The 15131-nt window shown below is 35.0% G+C and overlaps 1 protein-coding gene across 1 annotated transcript in view; it reads right to left on the bottom strand.

Annotated features, from left to right (window-relative positions):
• Positions 1–303: 303 nt before the first annotated feature.
• The window catches only part of col9a1b (collagen, type IX, alpha 1b), a 20092-nt gene continuing 5264 nt past the window's right edge, over positions 304–15131 (bottom strand). Inside the window, exons 15-33 of the mRNA XM_016456483.1 lie at positions 14813–14866; positions 14573–14626; positions 14246–14299; positions 13984–14037; positions 13836–13889; positions 13099–13143; positions 12192–12245; positions 12064–12117; positions 11903–11956; positions 8749–8820; positions 8108–8143; positions 6981–7025; positions 6831–6863; positions 6464–6610; positions 5261–5315; positions 3113–3301; positions 2285–2362; positions 699–794; positions 304–308 (exon numbers count right to left, since the gene is read on the bottom strand). Coding sequence (XP_016311969.1) covers positions 304–308; positions 699–794; positions 2285–2362; positions 3113–3301; positions 5261–5315; positions 6464–6610; positions 6831–6863; positions 6981–7025; positions 8108–8143; positions 8749–8820; positions 11903–11956; positions 12064–12117; positions 12192–12245; positions 13099–13143; positions 13836–13889; positions 13984–14037; positions 14246–14299; positions 14573–14626; positions 14813–14866 — 1233 coding nt within the window. The remainder of the gene's footprint in view (positions 309–698; positions 795–2284; positions 2363–3112; positions 3302–5260; positions 5316–6463; positions 6611–6830; positions 6864–6980; positions 7026–8107; positions 8144–8748; positions 8821–11902; positions 11957–12063; positions 12118–12191; positions 12246–13098; positions 13144–13835; positions 13890–13983; positions 14038–14245; positions 14300–14572; positions 14627–14812; positions 14867–15131) is intronic.

Here is a 15131-nt window from a genome sequence, read left to right as displayed (position 1 = left end):
TTAATATTGTTTAAAACATAACTTTGTTTTGTGAAATGTTTGTTTTCTACTTCAATGGCATGTCTAAAGTGTCCAAATGCTCTTTGAGGCCACTTTATATATTAATGAAATTTCTCTTTTTAATTAACATTCAAATTAATTATAAATGTATTAACTTAATGCTTAACCATTGTCTAGTCTGAACTGATGTTTTAAGTTTTAATTGAAGTGAATGACATTTTATGTAATTCTTAACATCTCCCTCGCTTGATTTCGTTTCTGATTATTGCTGACTTTGGTTTGCCTGCATCTCTAAATGAGCATCTACACTGAAAGAGCAATCGAAATGTGTTTGTGCCAACATTTTTGCACTGGCATGTAATGAGTTATTTAAGTGAGAAAGAGTGGAAAAAGCTGTGATAAGTGCAGCCGGGCTATTCAACAAGGAAGTGTTACTTGAAAGGGGAAAAGGCATAAGAATGTTTGAGACCTACATTTATTTTGAATTAATATAAAAACATCACATTTATTCAAATGTGTTTCCCCGTGAACGAGATTTGAGAGTCATGGAAGTCAAATAACCAATTTTCATGGTGTTTTTATATTACACATGAACTACCGTTATGGCTTTTTGCGTTATTTTTGTATTTTTCAGTGTCTGTCCACATTTATTTCTTGTCTTTTAAGAAAAAAAACATTTCCTTTAGTGTTATATGAACCAGGAGGTCCAGGAACGCCCGGCTGACCCGGGGCACCAGGTGGACCCCGTTCTCCATCACGCCCATCTTGACCGTATCCTGGTTTTCCAGGTTCACCTGCAAGACAGAACAAGGTCAGTCATCTTCAAGCTCACTACATTTCCCATTAAAATCATTGCAGAAGGCCAAAGCTTAAGGTCATTCTCATTTGCATTTCCACATGGAGAAAACCGTGAACGAGATTTGAGAGTCATGGAAGTCAAATAACCAATTTTCATGGTGTTTTTATATTACACATGAACTACCGTTATGGCTTTTTGCGTTATTTTTGTATTTTTCAGTGTCTGTCCACATTTATTTCTTGTCTTTTAAGAAAAAAAAACACCTAAATTCTCCTAAACATTTCCTTTAGTGTTATACTGAAGTCATACAGGTTTGAAACGACATGAGGGTGAGTAAATACCAGAATTTGAGTGATTACTTTTTTAGCATACCTTTTTTTTTAAATCTAGCTGAAGTATATGGATGCTTGTTTTTTGCCATAGAAATAAAGGCTTGGAAATATAAAGCTGAAAAACTGTATGACACCAGCACATGGCACTGCTGCAGATCTGTCTGTTACAATTAGAGCACTGGGTAACGACTGCAAGAAATCCTGTTTAAACAGACAGCTTCATTCGACTGACAGTAAGTGTCAGTGACAGATACAAAGACAACAGAAGGCTTCATATACCTCCAATTCATCAGACATCTGACAGCTTCATTTAACACCAATTTAACTTTGCTTTCAAAAGTCTATTACCAGGATGGAGCTAAATATATCTCCAACATCATTTTAGAAATAAATTGAGTTGTTTCAGACTGAATTGGTTTGCAGATGATATTCATTAACGCCCCTTCCATTTATGCAATAATACTATGATTTTCTTTGACAAGAGGAAGTAGGATATGAGACTTGAGTCAGAACTGACCTGGTAGTCCAGGAGGTCCCGGCATGCCTTTGGGTCCCCGACTTGTAGGTCCCCTGTCCCCTCTGTCTCCCATCTCACCTGCGACACACATGCATTAGTTCAGCACTAGAAATACTGACATGGCTGTGCCTATACACCAATGACTCTGGTTCAGGGGGTTCCAAACTTTATTTGTCAGCAGACCGTCAAGTAAAATATTTACTTGGAAGTACACCCTGAGATTTTAAGTTAATATTTTAAAAAAGTTAACTTCACATGCATGTTTTCTGCATGCAGGGTTATTATAAGTAACTAAAACTTAAACTGAACCTAAAACAAACAAAAAAAATCCTTTTCATGACTTAAAACAAATGTTAAATGAATAAATTTAATTAAATAATAAAATAAAATGACAGCTAGTTGGCAACATTTCTCCTAATTTTGTTTAACTTGATATACTAAAATACAAAGAAATTAAATAAAAAACTAAAATGAAAAAAGACAAACACAATAAAATTACTAAAACTAACTGAAATTAAAATGGAAAATCTAAAAACAAACATTGATTCAAAATATTAATAAAAACTATTAGTTTCTGAATGACATGATTTTCTTTGACAAGAGGAAGTAGGATATGAGACTTGAGTCAGAACTGACCTGGTAGTCCAGGAGGTCCCGGCATGCCTTTGGGTCCCCGACTTGTAGGTCCCCTGTCCCCTCTGTCTCCCATCTCACCTGCGACACACATGCATTAGTTCAGCACTAGAAATACTGACATGGCTGTGCCTATACACCAATGACTCTGGTTCAGGGGGTTCCAAACTTTATTTGTCAGCAGACCGTCAAGTAAAATATTTACTTGGAAGTACACCCTGAGATTTTAAGTTAATATTTTAAAAAAGTTAACTTCACATGCATGTTTTCTGCATGCAGGGTTATTATAAGTAACTAAAACTTAAACTGAACCTAAAACAAACAAAAAAAATCCTTTTCATGACTTAAAACAAATGTTAAATGAATAAATTAAATAAAATAATAAAATAAAATGACAGCTAGTTGGCAACATTTCTCATAATTTTGTTTAACTTGATATACTAAAATACAAAGAAATTAAATAAAAAACTAAAATGAAAAAAGACAAAAACACAATAAAATTACTAAAACTAACTGAAATTAAAATGGAAAATCTAAAAACAAACATTGATTCAAAATATGAATAAAAACTATTAGTTTCTGAATGACACTAAAATAACACTGCTCTGATGTCGGTTAATGTTCACATGCAAGTAAACAAATACAAATATTTGATCTTTTTTAGTAAGCGTTTTATTTGTATCTTATTTATTTTAAATTTGCATTCAATTTAATTATTACCTTTTCATCAAATCATGAACTCCCATTTGGGATACCCTGCTCTAGTTGTTGTTCCAGGCTCAACAAGGATCCTGTAAAGCAGTCTGAACTCAAAGTCCCATAATGACTCACCTTTCGGCCCCTTGAGACCCAAAAGTCCCAGAGGCCCTTTGAGTCCCGGGAGTCCTCTTGCACCAGCATGCCCAGGGAAGCCGCTGTCACCTGAGGGTCCGGGAGGACCAGGGGGACCAGGTCTGCCTGGCAGTCCGACCGCTCCAGACTCTGGTCTCCTCAGACTGGCAGCCAACTGGGCCAGCTGCTCTGAAATGGCAAAGACCAAATGCGCTAATGAGTGTGAACAGCCCCCTGCTACTAGCACACCTCATTTTTATTTCATTTATCCATTGATTTTGCAGTTGCACTCACTAATTAGAGTCGTCTAACACTTCACACTAACTGTTTTGTGTTTTGTCTATTGTGTTTCTGTACTAATGTTAGGACGCCTCCTTGAGGACGATCCATCTTCCTGTTCTGTCTTCATGATTCCTTCACTTTAGACTACACTTAAAGTTGCAATGCAACAGAAGTAGCGACAGATCTTTTCTTCCATTATTATGATGTACATTTGTGGGTAATGGATTATCAAAAAAGAAAAAATGCAGGCCAGGGACTTGGTTCTATGCATCGGTTGCTAATTGGATTTTAAAATGAACGCATTGCACTCCCAAATGGGGCATATGAATGTGAGGTTACAGGGGTGGGGTTTAAGCGGATTATATGATTTGATAAATCCTGCATATATCACCAGAGAGAAATCTGTCGTTTCACTGGTAGATCCAGTTATGATAGTTTAATGAAACATTACGAGGTCAATTCATGCACGGACAAATTGTTCAAAATAAGATCTAAAACATGCATTTAGAATATATTATTAATAATTAAGCTCTTTTTAATCTTGGTTTATGAAAAGTCCATGAAACGCTGAAATGGTATGACCAGTTGTTTAACAGTAAACAACCAATGAGAAAGTGCTTCACTGCTTACCTCATTCATGTGCTTTTTACAGCCTCGACATTATTTGGAAATTATGCTATGTTACATTATGCTACGTTATATATATTTCACACGGTACATTTGTAAACCCATGGTTGAGATTCCTTTAACATTTGAAATATGCAAAAAGGGATAGTTCATCCAAAAATGAAATATCTGCCATCGTTTACTCCGCTTCATGTTGTTCCAAACCTTTATGACTGACTTTATTTCTGTGTAACACAAAGGAAGATATTTTGAGCACTTGTAACCAAACAGTTTTGGTTATCATTGACGTCCATTGTATAGACCATTGTATAGGTTTCTGTTTATCACTTTGGATCAATGCTGAATGTGTAAATGTAAATGTGTCAAACCAGGTGCAATACTAAATAAGCCACATTTCTGACTTTTTATTGCACACATTGTAAGTTGCTTTATGTTTTTGAAGTAAAATAAGACCCTAGACTAATTTTATTTTATTATAGCTCTAATATTTTGATGTGAATAAGCAGATAATTTGCCAGCTTTCAATATTCACTAAAAGCTGTGTTGCAGAACGCTGTTAAAGCCCACTCCTTCCATTCATCCTTTGAATGGTGTTCTTATACGTTTTCAATTTGCTATGGGAAATTGAGCATAAAAGAAGAGCATTGCTGCCATTTTTACAACTTCCTTTTCCATTGTGTGAAGGGATAAAAGGGCAGACCGATTTATTCATGATGTAAAGAATCCAATCCCAGGCCCTGAGCCATTGAGCAAGATCTAGGGTACAGTGAATTTCAACTTTCAGTCAGAAAACGTCCTGAAAATGTATGCAGCATGATGCTTGACTGAGCTTTTTCAGGGAGGGTTTGGCAGAGGAAAGCAGAGGCTGAAGGAGGAAACTCATCACTATGAGGCAAAAGTGCAGATCAGATGAAACGAAAATGAATTTTTCAGTGAAATGTGAATGAAAAGGACATGAGGGAATCGGCGGCGTGCGCTCCAGAGGACTTCGAGAGAGGCAGAACTGATGGCTAACTTTAGTAAAGTGTCTCTGCTCATCAGAGTAGAATCAAAAAGAATCTTTGAAACAAAACACACATTTTCCTTCTATTCATCTCACTCCTTCCTTCAGTGGTTCGTGCTTGTGTTCTTCTGCCTGGAAAGTTCAGATTCTCTGATGGCAAAAGTGCGGCTCTGCATGCTTAAAAGGGAAATGACGTTTATTTCTGAAATGATAAAAATCTTTGCTTCCAGACTCACCCTGCATAACGCGCATGCACACTTGTCTGATGTGTTGATCACTTGGTTCTTTACCCTGTAAACACAGGAGGAGTTGTTTGGAAGAAAATCACACAAATTCTGACTGTATTCTGATCATTTCATCGCATTTCAGACCACTAATTAGCTCTGCCTCCGAAAATAACAAAGAAAAAAATTGGAATTGGAATGAAGTGTTTTTAAAAGCTGCAGAATGTTTCACAGTACTGTTTTTCTTGATACCTTTCCAAACGTAATGAGTATGTACAACAAAATGCTGAAAAACTACAGGGTTTCCACACATTTTGGCAACTGACTTTTTAGTTTCTAAAACTTTCCTGTCATTCATGATTACTGGATAAGGATTAATGATATTCATTTTATGACTGCACTCACAAACAGCATTTTTAGCCAATTAAACATGTTTTGACTTGAGCATAACAGAACAAAGTTATAGTCACTATAGACACCTTACAGGACTAGAAAATAGTTTTCATGATATTTAAAAGTTTTCAATGACTGTAAGAACCCTGTACCTATAATAATAATTTTTTCTCTGGTCTTGATGTCAAAATGTGAACATGAGAACAATATAGCTACCAAAATTTAATAATAAAAACACATTAACACATTGAATAAGCTAACAGAATAGCAATATAACCATGTCCTGTTCAACCACTACCATTGAAAAGTTTATGGTCAGTAAGAATTCATTAACAATTTTTTAAAACTCTCTTCTGCTCACCAAGGCTGCATTAATTTGATCAAAAAATACAGTAAAACAGTAATATTGTGAAACAGTATTACAATCTTAAGTAAATGTTTTAAAAACAGGTGTGCTGCTTAATATAAACAGCATTTATTTGAAATATTTTTGTAGTGTTATCTCTGCTTTCACTTTTGATCAATATAATGCATTCTTGCTGAATAAAAGTATTTATTTCTTCTTTAAAAAATCATTCTGACCCCAAACTTTTGAACTGTAGTGGACATGCAAAGTGAAATCATGATAATGTGCAACAAAACAATGAAAATTACCAAGAAAAATGTCTTAAAAAGCAGATAGAACATTGATAAAGCATATTTATATGTGAAGAGAGATTTGGGTGACAGGCAAATCTTTTTTTTTTTTTTATAACCGTAGACAGTCTTGGCTTATGAAGTGTAATTGCTAATCACTCTATCTTTGAAAGGTTGATAACATACCGCTGGTCCCTGGGTGCCACGAGGTCCTGGAGCTCCTCTGTTCCCCTGCATGCCACGTGGTCCAGGACTACCAGGAGGCCCCTCAATGCCAGGCTGCCCACGGGCACCCTCTGGTCCTCTATTACCCGGATCCCCCTGGTTACCAACCTGAATTTACACCAGAGATGTAAGTATACATACATAGATGTAATACTAGTGTCTTCGTATAGTAAATCGTTTCAATACAGTGTCATATTTGAGGGCTAGAGTGAGCTGAGATAAAGCCAAAGAATATTTCTATGGATATCTGTAATCAGAGCCAACTGCCTAATAGACCGTCGTCAAAAATTCATAAATATTCAAGAAAGAATGCTGATCCAAAACTCACTTCGCCTTTAGCTCCAGACTGGCCAGGGTCACCCTAAGTGTAGAAACAGCAAGAGAAGTAAAGTGCACTACAATATCTAAAAAATCTCAGTGTACATTAGCTTACTGTATTCTTATTATTTTTTTAGCTATGCAGTTCAGAGCTACTCACAACATCTCCCTTGTCTCCTGGTGTTCCCTCGTCACCTTGAGCGCCCTACAATAAAACACATCACCAATTCATATGCATAAGTTCTGTTATTGTAAAACGTCTTGAATGGATAGTTTTGGTTATAAATTGAGTCTTTCTTACGTTAGTTTTTAAGGTATCCGCAACCCTCTACGGACACCTTGGCAATTGAATCGCCATTTGCTCGTACATATTTTGGTTTATTCGCCAGACTGATATATATATATACAGTATATATACAGTATATATATGTTTGTAAAATGGCACAGTTTTCTTAACATCAGTCAGTCAAGCAATAATATCATAATCAAGTATTTATTGATAGAACTTTAGTAATTAGAATTAAAACTTGATAACCATGTATGAATGCATATTAGTCATTTTAACTGAACTTAGGACTGGTGGTCGTGCTTTTTGTGTCATTCAGTGTTTCTGTAAAAAAAATTTAAATTGGGGAAAAACTAACAAAAATACTGATAAGATAATGATACAAATTCTACTAATAAGAGCAATATAAAACACACTAAGGATTAATGAGCTGCTGGTTTCATGAATATTAATCAGGTTGTGGGCATTCGCTCGAATTGATTGCTGAAATCAAAACAGTGACGATAATAGTAATAAACGATAATAATTGTGAGAAGAATTCCAAAAGGAACGCTATTATTTTGACAGGAAAATACAACAAAGAATATCGTTTACATGTAGCGTGTCAATTCTCTCTCTCTCTCTTTGTCTGCATGTGTGTGTGAGACACCCTAGAGTTTACGGTACGTCAAATACAGGTGCGCTGCGCATCCATTCAGATGAACTGAAAAATAGCACAGATCGGTTGACAGAGAGTGAAACTTTGAAGCGTTCAGTAGAGAGTGTTCGGCGAGTTAAAATATATCTGTGCTAAACTTGTACTTAGCCTCCAACTCACACACTGGCGAGTAAAATCAGAGAATTTATTAGCCATTGGCTAATATTAGACATCATTTAGTCGCCAAGGGCGAAGATTGAGTCGCATATGCGAGTGATTTACTCGCAATGTAGAGGGTTGATCCGATGTATTCAGTTTAGTTCTGCAGTGCAGTATCTGCTGATAATGTGAATCATGCTCTTACCTGTTCTCCCTTTGGTCCAGGTTCTCCTGCTTCACCCTGTGTAATATCACATTCAGAAATTAATTCCCTTGAATATTTAACTGAAAGTATGTGTCTGAAGAGTTCATTATAACAACAGTTATGCAATAATGTACGTTCAGCATTTTGCTCTTTCTATAAATCCTACATCTGTTAGAGGTGCTCAAGTTCTTTTTTTAAATGCATTTAGGAAATCATTGAGTCTAAAATGGTCCAGTTTGATTTTCAAAAGCCTCATTGTACTTTCAAAGCTTTTTAAACTTTAAAACACCAATGGGAGTACATAATAATTGCAGTGCCTTAAAGGCTAGAAAAGTAGAACCCTCACTGTCTAATTAAGCAAGAACAGTGAATATAAAGAGGTTAGCTGTTTTTTAAAGAGTCGCAGATGACTTTTTGTAATAGTTACAGGGATGTTGATGTAGCAGAACTCCAAGTACACTTTTCTGTTCCTTAATAAATCTGATTTCCTGACTGCAACAAGTCAGGGTGCACAGGTTTTTATCAGTTCACCGAGGAACAAAATCATGTTGAAAAAGTTAAGAGCAATTTAAAGAGATTGTTTTGGGATATTTTGAGATTACAAAAATCTCTTCAAATGTGGTAGGCAGAGACATTCTCACCCTATCTCCTTTTATTCCTGGCAGGCCCGGTGGTCCAGGAAGTCCAGGCAAGCCCAAGTCACCTTTAGGACCCTGAAAAGACAAACAATGTAAGATGACATGCAGTATGAGTCTGGGATTTACTGTAAAATTCTGGTTGATGTCTTTTATATTCCTTCCTGCCCCACTGCAGGATTTCCAAACAGATGGCAAAGGTCCAAATACCTTTGTCAATAAAGAGCAAAGACTGCAGAATCCTTTAGTTCCCCTGCAAAAACTCTCTCATGCATTTTTAAAAAGAGAGTGCGGTCTGAGAAAAAGCAAGATCAGGACAAAGTGGCAAATGCTGATCAATTTGGTATGTGGATGTACACCAGTGTTTCCTGCACTGCTGATTTAATCTACAGTTACATTCCTGTATGTTCCAAGCCTACATGTTTTAACAGAAATTCACTGTCCAACTGAGTCATTCAATGGATGCGTTTATTTAATTGAATCATTTTTTTAAATTCTACAGATCTGCCAAAACAGTGTTTTGTCATTATAAATGGTATTTTATCGTAAATCAATTAATTAATCAAACAATCAATAAGTACCACAAAAACCAGTCTTAAGTCGCTGGGGTATATTTGTAGCAATAGCCAAAAATAAATTGTATGGGTCAAAATTATACATTTTTATTTTATGCCAAAAATCATTAGGATATTAAGTAAAGATCATGTACCATGAAGATATTTTGTAAATTTCCTACCGTAAATATATCAAAACTTAATTTTTGATTAGTAATATGCATTGCTAAGGACTTCATTTGGACAACTTTAAAAGGCAATTTTCTCAATATTTTGATATTTTTTGCACCCTCAGATTCCAGATTTTCTATTAGTTTAGTATTAGTATTTTACAACTATTTTCCAATAGTTGTATCTCGGCCAAATATTGTCCTATCCTAACAAACCATACATCAATGGAAATCGTATTATATAATATTATATAATTATATAAATTATAACAGAAAATAACTAAGCAGGATAATTCTATACAATTATATACATTATAACAGCTGAATATGTAGATATAAATCTGAATATATAGTTGAAATTTGAATATATATTTATTGGATATATAAATGTTCATTTAAATACATGTTTGTAAATACTGCATTTCAAAGTTGTGTGGGCCTTAAGCAGAAAGTGTAAAATTCAAGTTGTGGCATTAAATGTTGCATGAAAAAAAAATCTTCCTCAGTATTTTTGTTACCTAAAATATTTTGTTACCAAATATCTAAACATCCTTAAATCAAGATACATTTACTTGGGATGCAAATTGAACATATGAAGTCTTGTTTTCTAAGAAATTAAACAATTGTTATTGTAAATTGTTATGCAATGAGCCCATTGGCAAATATTTGTTCTTGTTATAATCATAAACTCACTTCATTTTGATCAACTTCTCGTGAAACAAGACTACTTATTTCATGTAATTTTCTCATGTAAATGCATCCTGATTTAAGAATCTTTATACATTTGCACTGGAAAACAAGACAAATATATAAAAAGATATTTAAAAAAAACAGGAAGAACATCACTTTTTGCACTTTTTTGCAGTGTGAGCAGAATATACAGTAAATGTTATTTCCATATTCCAGTGGTCAGTACAGCAGAACTATTCAAGACTTAAGCTTTTTTTTTTTTTAAGTAATGGAGATCTATTGGAAGTTGTATTTTCAAACTTTGAGCTGTTGCTAATAAAAGACATTGTGTGTTCCATTCCATTTTCCCTTTTTTTCCTTTCCATTTTTCCTTTTTTAAACTTCATAAAACCTGCTGAAACCCTGTATTCTTAATTTAAAACAATTATAAGGTTACAAATTATTTACAATATTGACATAATCATGTTTAAATATTTGAAGTGTGATGGTGAGTGTTTGTGTGTGTAGATAAGTGTGTGCTCATGGGAATGGCAGGGGAACAGAGGGCTGTTTGAGAGACACTGCTGTGAGACATTCTTTTGACTGTTTACTCTTTACTGTGAAAGCTGTGAGGTGAAATCCCATTCAAGAGAGAGACCGCTGGCTCCAATCTCTTCCATGGGCCACAGCATGAAGTTTCCCTTCTTACCCGCAGTGTCTGCATTTCAGTACTATGAATATTTGCCTTGGTTTGACCCTCAAATTAGCATAATATAAAAGTCATGAATTCCCCTAAAAGACTATTAGTGAAAAGTTTTTTGAATTCACTGCACACCAACCCATCTAAATAAGTAAAAGCGATTGAGTTTAGTGGATGTCAAAATGACTTGCTTTCTCTTTGAACACAGGGATAATAGAATAATTTAAATGTAATGCTGCCTATGACTTGTTTTGAACTTTGGGTTTGCTGCCAGCATATAGGAAAGACAATTTGCAAATGAGAGCTCTTTAATGTTAGTAGTTTCTCTAACACAGCACAAAATCATTTTCTTATTCAGTATGTTTGTCTCATTTTCCAGTAACTAAATATCTAAACATCCTTAATACAAGACGAATTTACTTGACAAGCAAAATTGTGACATTTTCTCCTTTTTAGAAATAAATAAATAAATAAGTTTAGTATATTTCATGCTTAAAACAAGAAACAACAACTTACCAATGATGCTAAAAAAAACCTACGAAAAACTTAAATAAAAAAAATATATATTTCACTTCGCAGTCGAAATGAATGTGATTTATGGATGTTATAATATTTGTTTTGGACAAAAGGCAAACAATACTGATTAAGATCGATAATTTTTTGCAGTGTAGACAAAACGGTAAGACATATGAAACCTGAAGTCTACTGCTTCTTGGATATTTCTGCACATAAAATCTGACTTTTCAATTTGAACTCCAACATTTCTCATTAAACCCTTTCAGAAGCAAATCATCTGAACTATACTATCCACATTAATTGTATAGCTAGCAAATATTTGATATAATTTGTGTCTATTTTTATTTCTTTTTAAGGAGAAACATCTAAAACCGGGTGTTATGCTGAGCCTCAAAGAGAAACCTCTGAGCAACGAATGCAACTTTAGGACCCCCATCTCTCTACAGGCAAGGGCTTTTACTTTGTTCAGTAATTTGCACGATGAAAGCAAAAGTACGGAAGATGCTTGCTTTGAAACCACAACCATATCATTATACAGATTATTCACTTACTCTGGCTCCTGGTTTTCCCATCGGCCCAGGTGGCCCATGCTCTCCTCGGTCTCCCTAAACAGAAGGAAACTATCATCATTTGGGAAATATTCCTAGGTGAGTAAACACAGACACATCCAGCTTGTCCATTATCTGTTAGTCATACTGCATTGGGTACTCACAGGTTGTCCAATAGGCCCAATGGGTCCAAATTCTCCTTGTTCTCCACGTTCACCCTGAACAGAGACATTTAGTGTCAGATAATCTATTCCTGCACGCTAATGGCAAAGCCATTGGATGGTTTACCTACCGGTTTACCTGCAGATCCCATAGTACCGATGAGGCCCGGTTGTCCTGAATTACCCTGTAATTGGAGCAAGTATATCATATAGTGTTCATAATAACCTATAGGCAGAGTAGGATTGTGCGTGACTTAGTAGCTTAAAGCTTCAAAGTAGCTTAAAATGGCATCAAATTGAAAATTGCAAAAATAATAAGCCAATGTTTCTGTTTTGGGCCACTGAAACAAACAATGCTAAAAGAGCCACAGTGACACACATTTCAGAAAAAAAATACAACTAGGGATGTGCAATACATTGCAATTAAATCAGTTATTGGCTGATAATACAGATTTTTTTATTATTATTATTGGCAAATATTGGATTAGCTGATGCTAATTGAATGGATATTTTGTTTTGCACACTCATTTCCCTATTTTTTTCATACACAATATATTATCTTAAAATCTGTTGTCTTAATTACACTAATCTTTAAATCTTAAAACTAATATTTTGAATTATAAAATAACACTTAAATGTAGTCCGTAACAAATTTCAAAATGAATATATACTATAGCACTTCAAATGGTTGATTTTAGTTTTTAGTGTTTTGTTAATGTATTTAGACAAAAAGTATAGTAAGTAAAGTAAGCCATAACTTTAAAATAATTATCAGAGTATCTGTATCAGCCAGAATGTTAATATTGGCAAAATGCTAAAACCAACCTACAAATGGCTTTTTTTTGTCTTTGAATATAAAAACTGAGATGGGAGAAAACATCTTAAAATAAAAATAGCAGCTTCAGCTTTAACAGCCTGTGGTTCTGAGACATAAGTTATTTTTGCTTCATTGTCCTGAAAAAACTTTTGTCAATTCAGGGTGTTAAAAAATGTGATGACTTTGCACCAAGCACAGATAAATTTAGCAACATCTCTCACCTTCTCTCCACCTCCACCTTTTGGTCCTGGGCTTCCTGGTAAACCCTGCAGACATTAAATAAAAGTCACTAAATATCAAAATGCAGTTGTCAAGGCTTCATCTCCTGAAGGAAGTAAAACGCCTTCTCTTTCTTCTGTTAGATCAAAGACAAATCCAAGGGGTGGATTTGAACAGTCTCAAAATTAATGATTTTCTCAACAACAACAAAAAGTCTCAAAAATTAGTCATGAAGACCTGACATCATGCTGGATAAAGTCAGAAGTATTTTATAATCTTGCCCTGCCATGAAATGGAGCACACATTTGAAATCGAAATAAATTATTGAAATTTTTATCTGCTTAATAGCTTTAAAGGAGACAGGTTGAACATGACATGAGACAAAAAGTTCAGAATTCAACTATGTATGTCTGACAAGGATAAAATAAAAGTGACTCATTGTACTGCATCCTGTAGAAAGAAGGTGAAAGTTCACATACACTACCATTTAAAGTTAACTTTTTAAGGTTTTTGAAAGAAGTCACTTATGCTAACCAAGTCTGCATTTATTTGATCAAAAATACAGTAGAACAGTAATAATGTGAAATATTTCAATCTAAAAAAAAAGCACAAAAAACCTTACTGAGCTCAAACCATTAAACATTTGCATACTGTATTTGAACTTTATTATTCTCTGGCAAATGTTTTTGACCTTCTTCACAGTCTGAATGCATTTCTTTATTTCTACATTAAGACTTACAGAGAGTCCTTGAAGTCCAACTTCCCCAGGGCTTCCAGGTTTTCCGGCAGCACCCTGTAATAAGTTTTAAAAACAAAACACCATTATTACCACTGTCACTCTTTTTACATGGCCATGTTTGAATGACGAAAGCCAGATTTTGCTGTACCTTGGCACCTGGCATGCCAGGGATTCCCTCACGTCCATCCACACCTGGCAAACCCTGGAGAAAGACACAGATTGGTGCTGTTTGGATGCATACAAGTAAGCCTTTAAGTAAATCCTTTTATCTACTCTGACAAAAAGTACCATACTGCCATATTTTTCATGTTGTTACCATCTGACACCATCACTGTACCATGGTACCAGCCACATTTTTCCGCATTTTCATTAAAGGAAGTGAATGTTTATTTATATGGTAAACCACATACACTGTCTCCCTTTGTCCCTGGAAGACCAGTGTTGCCTCTTGTCCCTTGAGGTCCCTGCAGAAAGAGATAATTTAATTAAATCGGATTCATTCAAATCTTAGAATGATAGGATATAGCCAAATAGGGCATGTTCTTGGATCAACATTGGTGGGTTGTTTGAATGTTATTCCAGGACTAACAAGGATGTTGATCCTGGATCATGTCCTACTTGGCTAAATCCCATTTAGGATCCAGCTTATCATGGGCAACTTCTCAAAGGCTAATTTAATAAACAAAAACCTCTTAAACTTAAACTTTTTGTTGTTATAATGATAGTTATACACATACCTGTCCGCCTTTAGGGCCAGTTTCTCCCATTAATCCTCTTTGGCCTCGATCCCCCTAGATAAAAAGAAGCACACTCCACAGATATCTGCTAATATTGATTTGTTTATTTACACCCAAGGCTCAGGACATTATCTTCAAATCATGCCCACTGCTGAAACAGACTGTTGAACAAAGCAGAACTTTCCTGTTTCATGATTGTTTACAGCTTTAGATTAGATTTTTTTCATTTGAAGAACTTACCGTGGCTCCTGCAACACCCTGAGGTCCAAGGTCCCCATCAAGACCTCGAGGCCCCTGTAAAAAATAACATATTACTTATTTTCAGATTTTTTTTCTGTGTTTAGTATTACATTTTTTTCTCCATTATCAGCTTTTTATGTCGGTTGCAGTGCTGCAGTATACCATCTAATGCCACTCTAAGTTTCTTTTTTTGTATAAAAAGGGGATAATTCTCCCAAAAATGAACATTTTGTCATCATGAGTTTCTTTCTTATGTTGAACATAAAAGAAGATATTTTGAAGAATGCTGGTAATCAAACAGTTGATGGTCCCTACTGAG

This window comes from Sinocyclocheilus anshuiensis, unplaced genomic scaffold (assembly GCF_001515605.1).
Source record: "Sinocyclocheilus anshuiensis isolate Anshui unplaced genomic scaffold, SAMN03320099.WGS_v1.1 scaffold407, whole genome shotgun sequence".
Taxonomy (NCBI): Eukaryota; Metazoa; Chordata; class Actinopteri; order Cypriniformes; family Cyprinidae; genus Sinocyclocheilus; species Sinocyclocheilus anshuiensis.
Note: the sequence above shows the minus strand (reverse complement) of the source record. Positions and strands in the feature narration are given on the sequence as shown.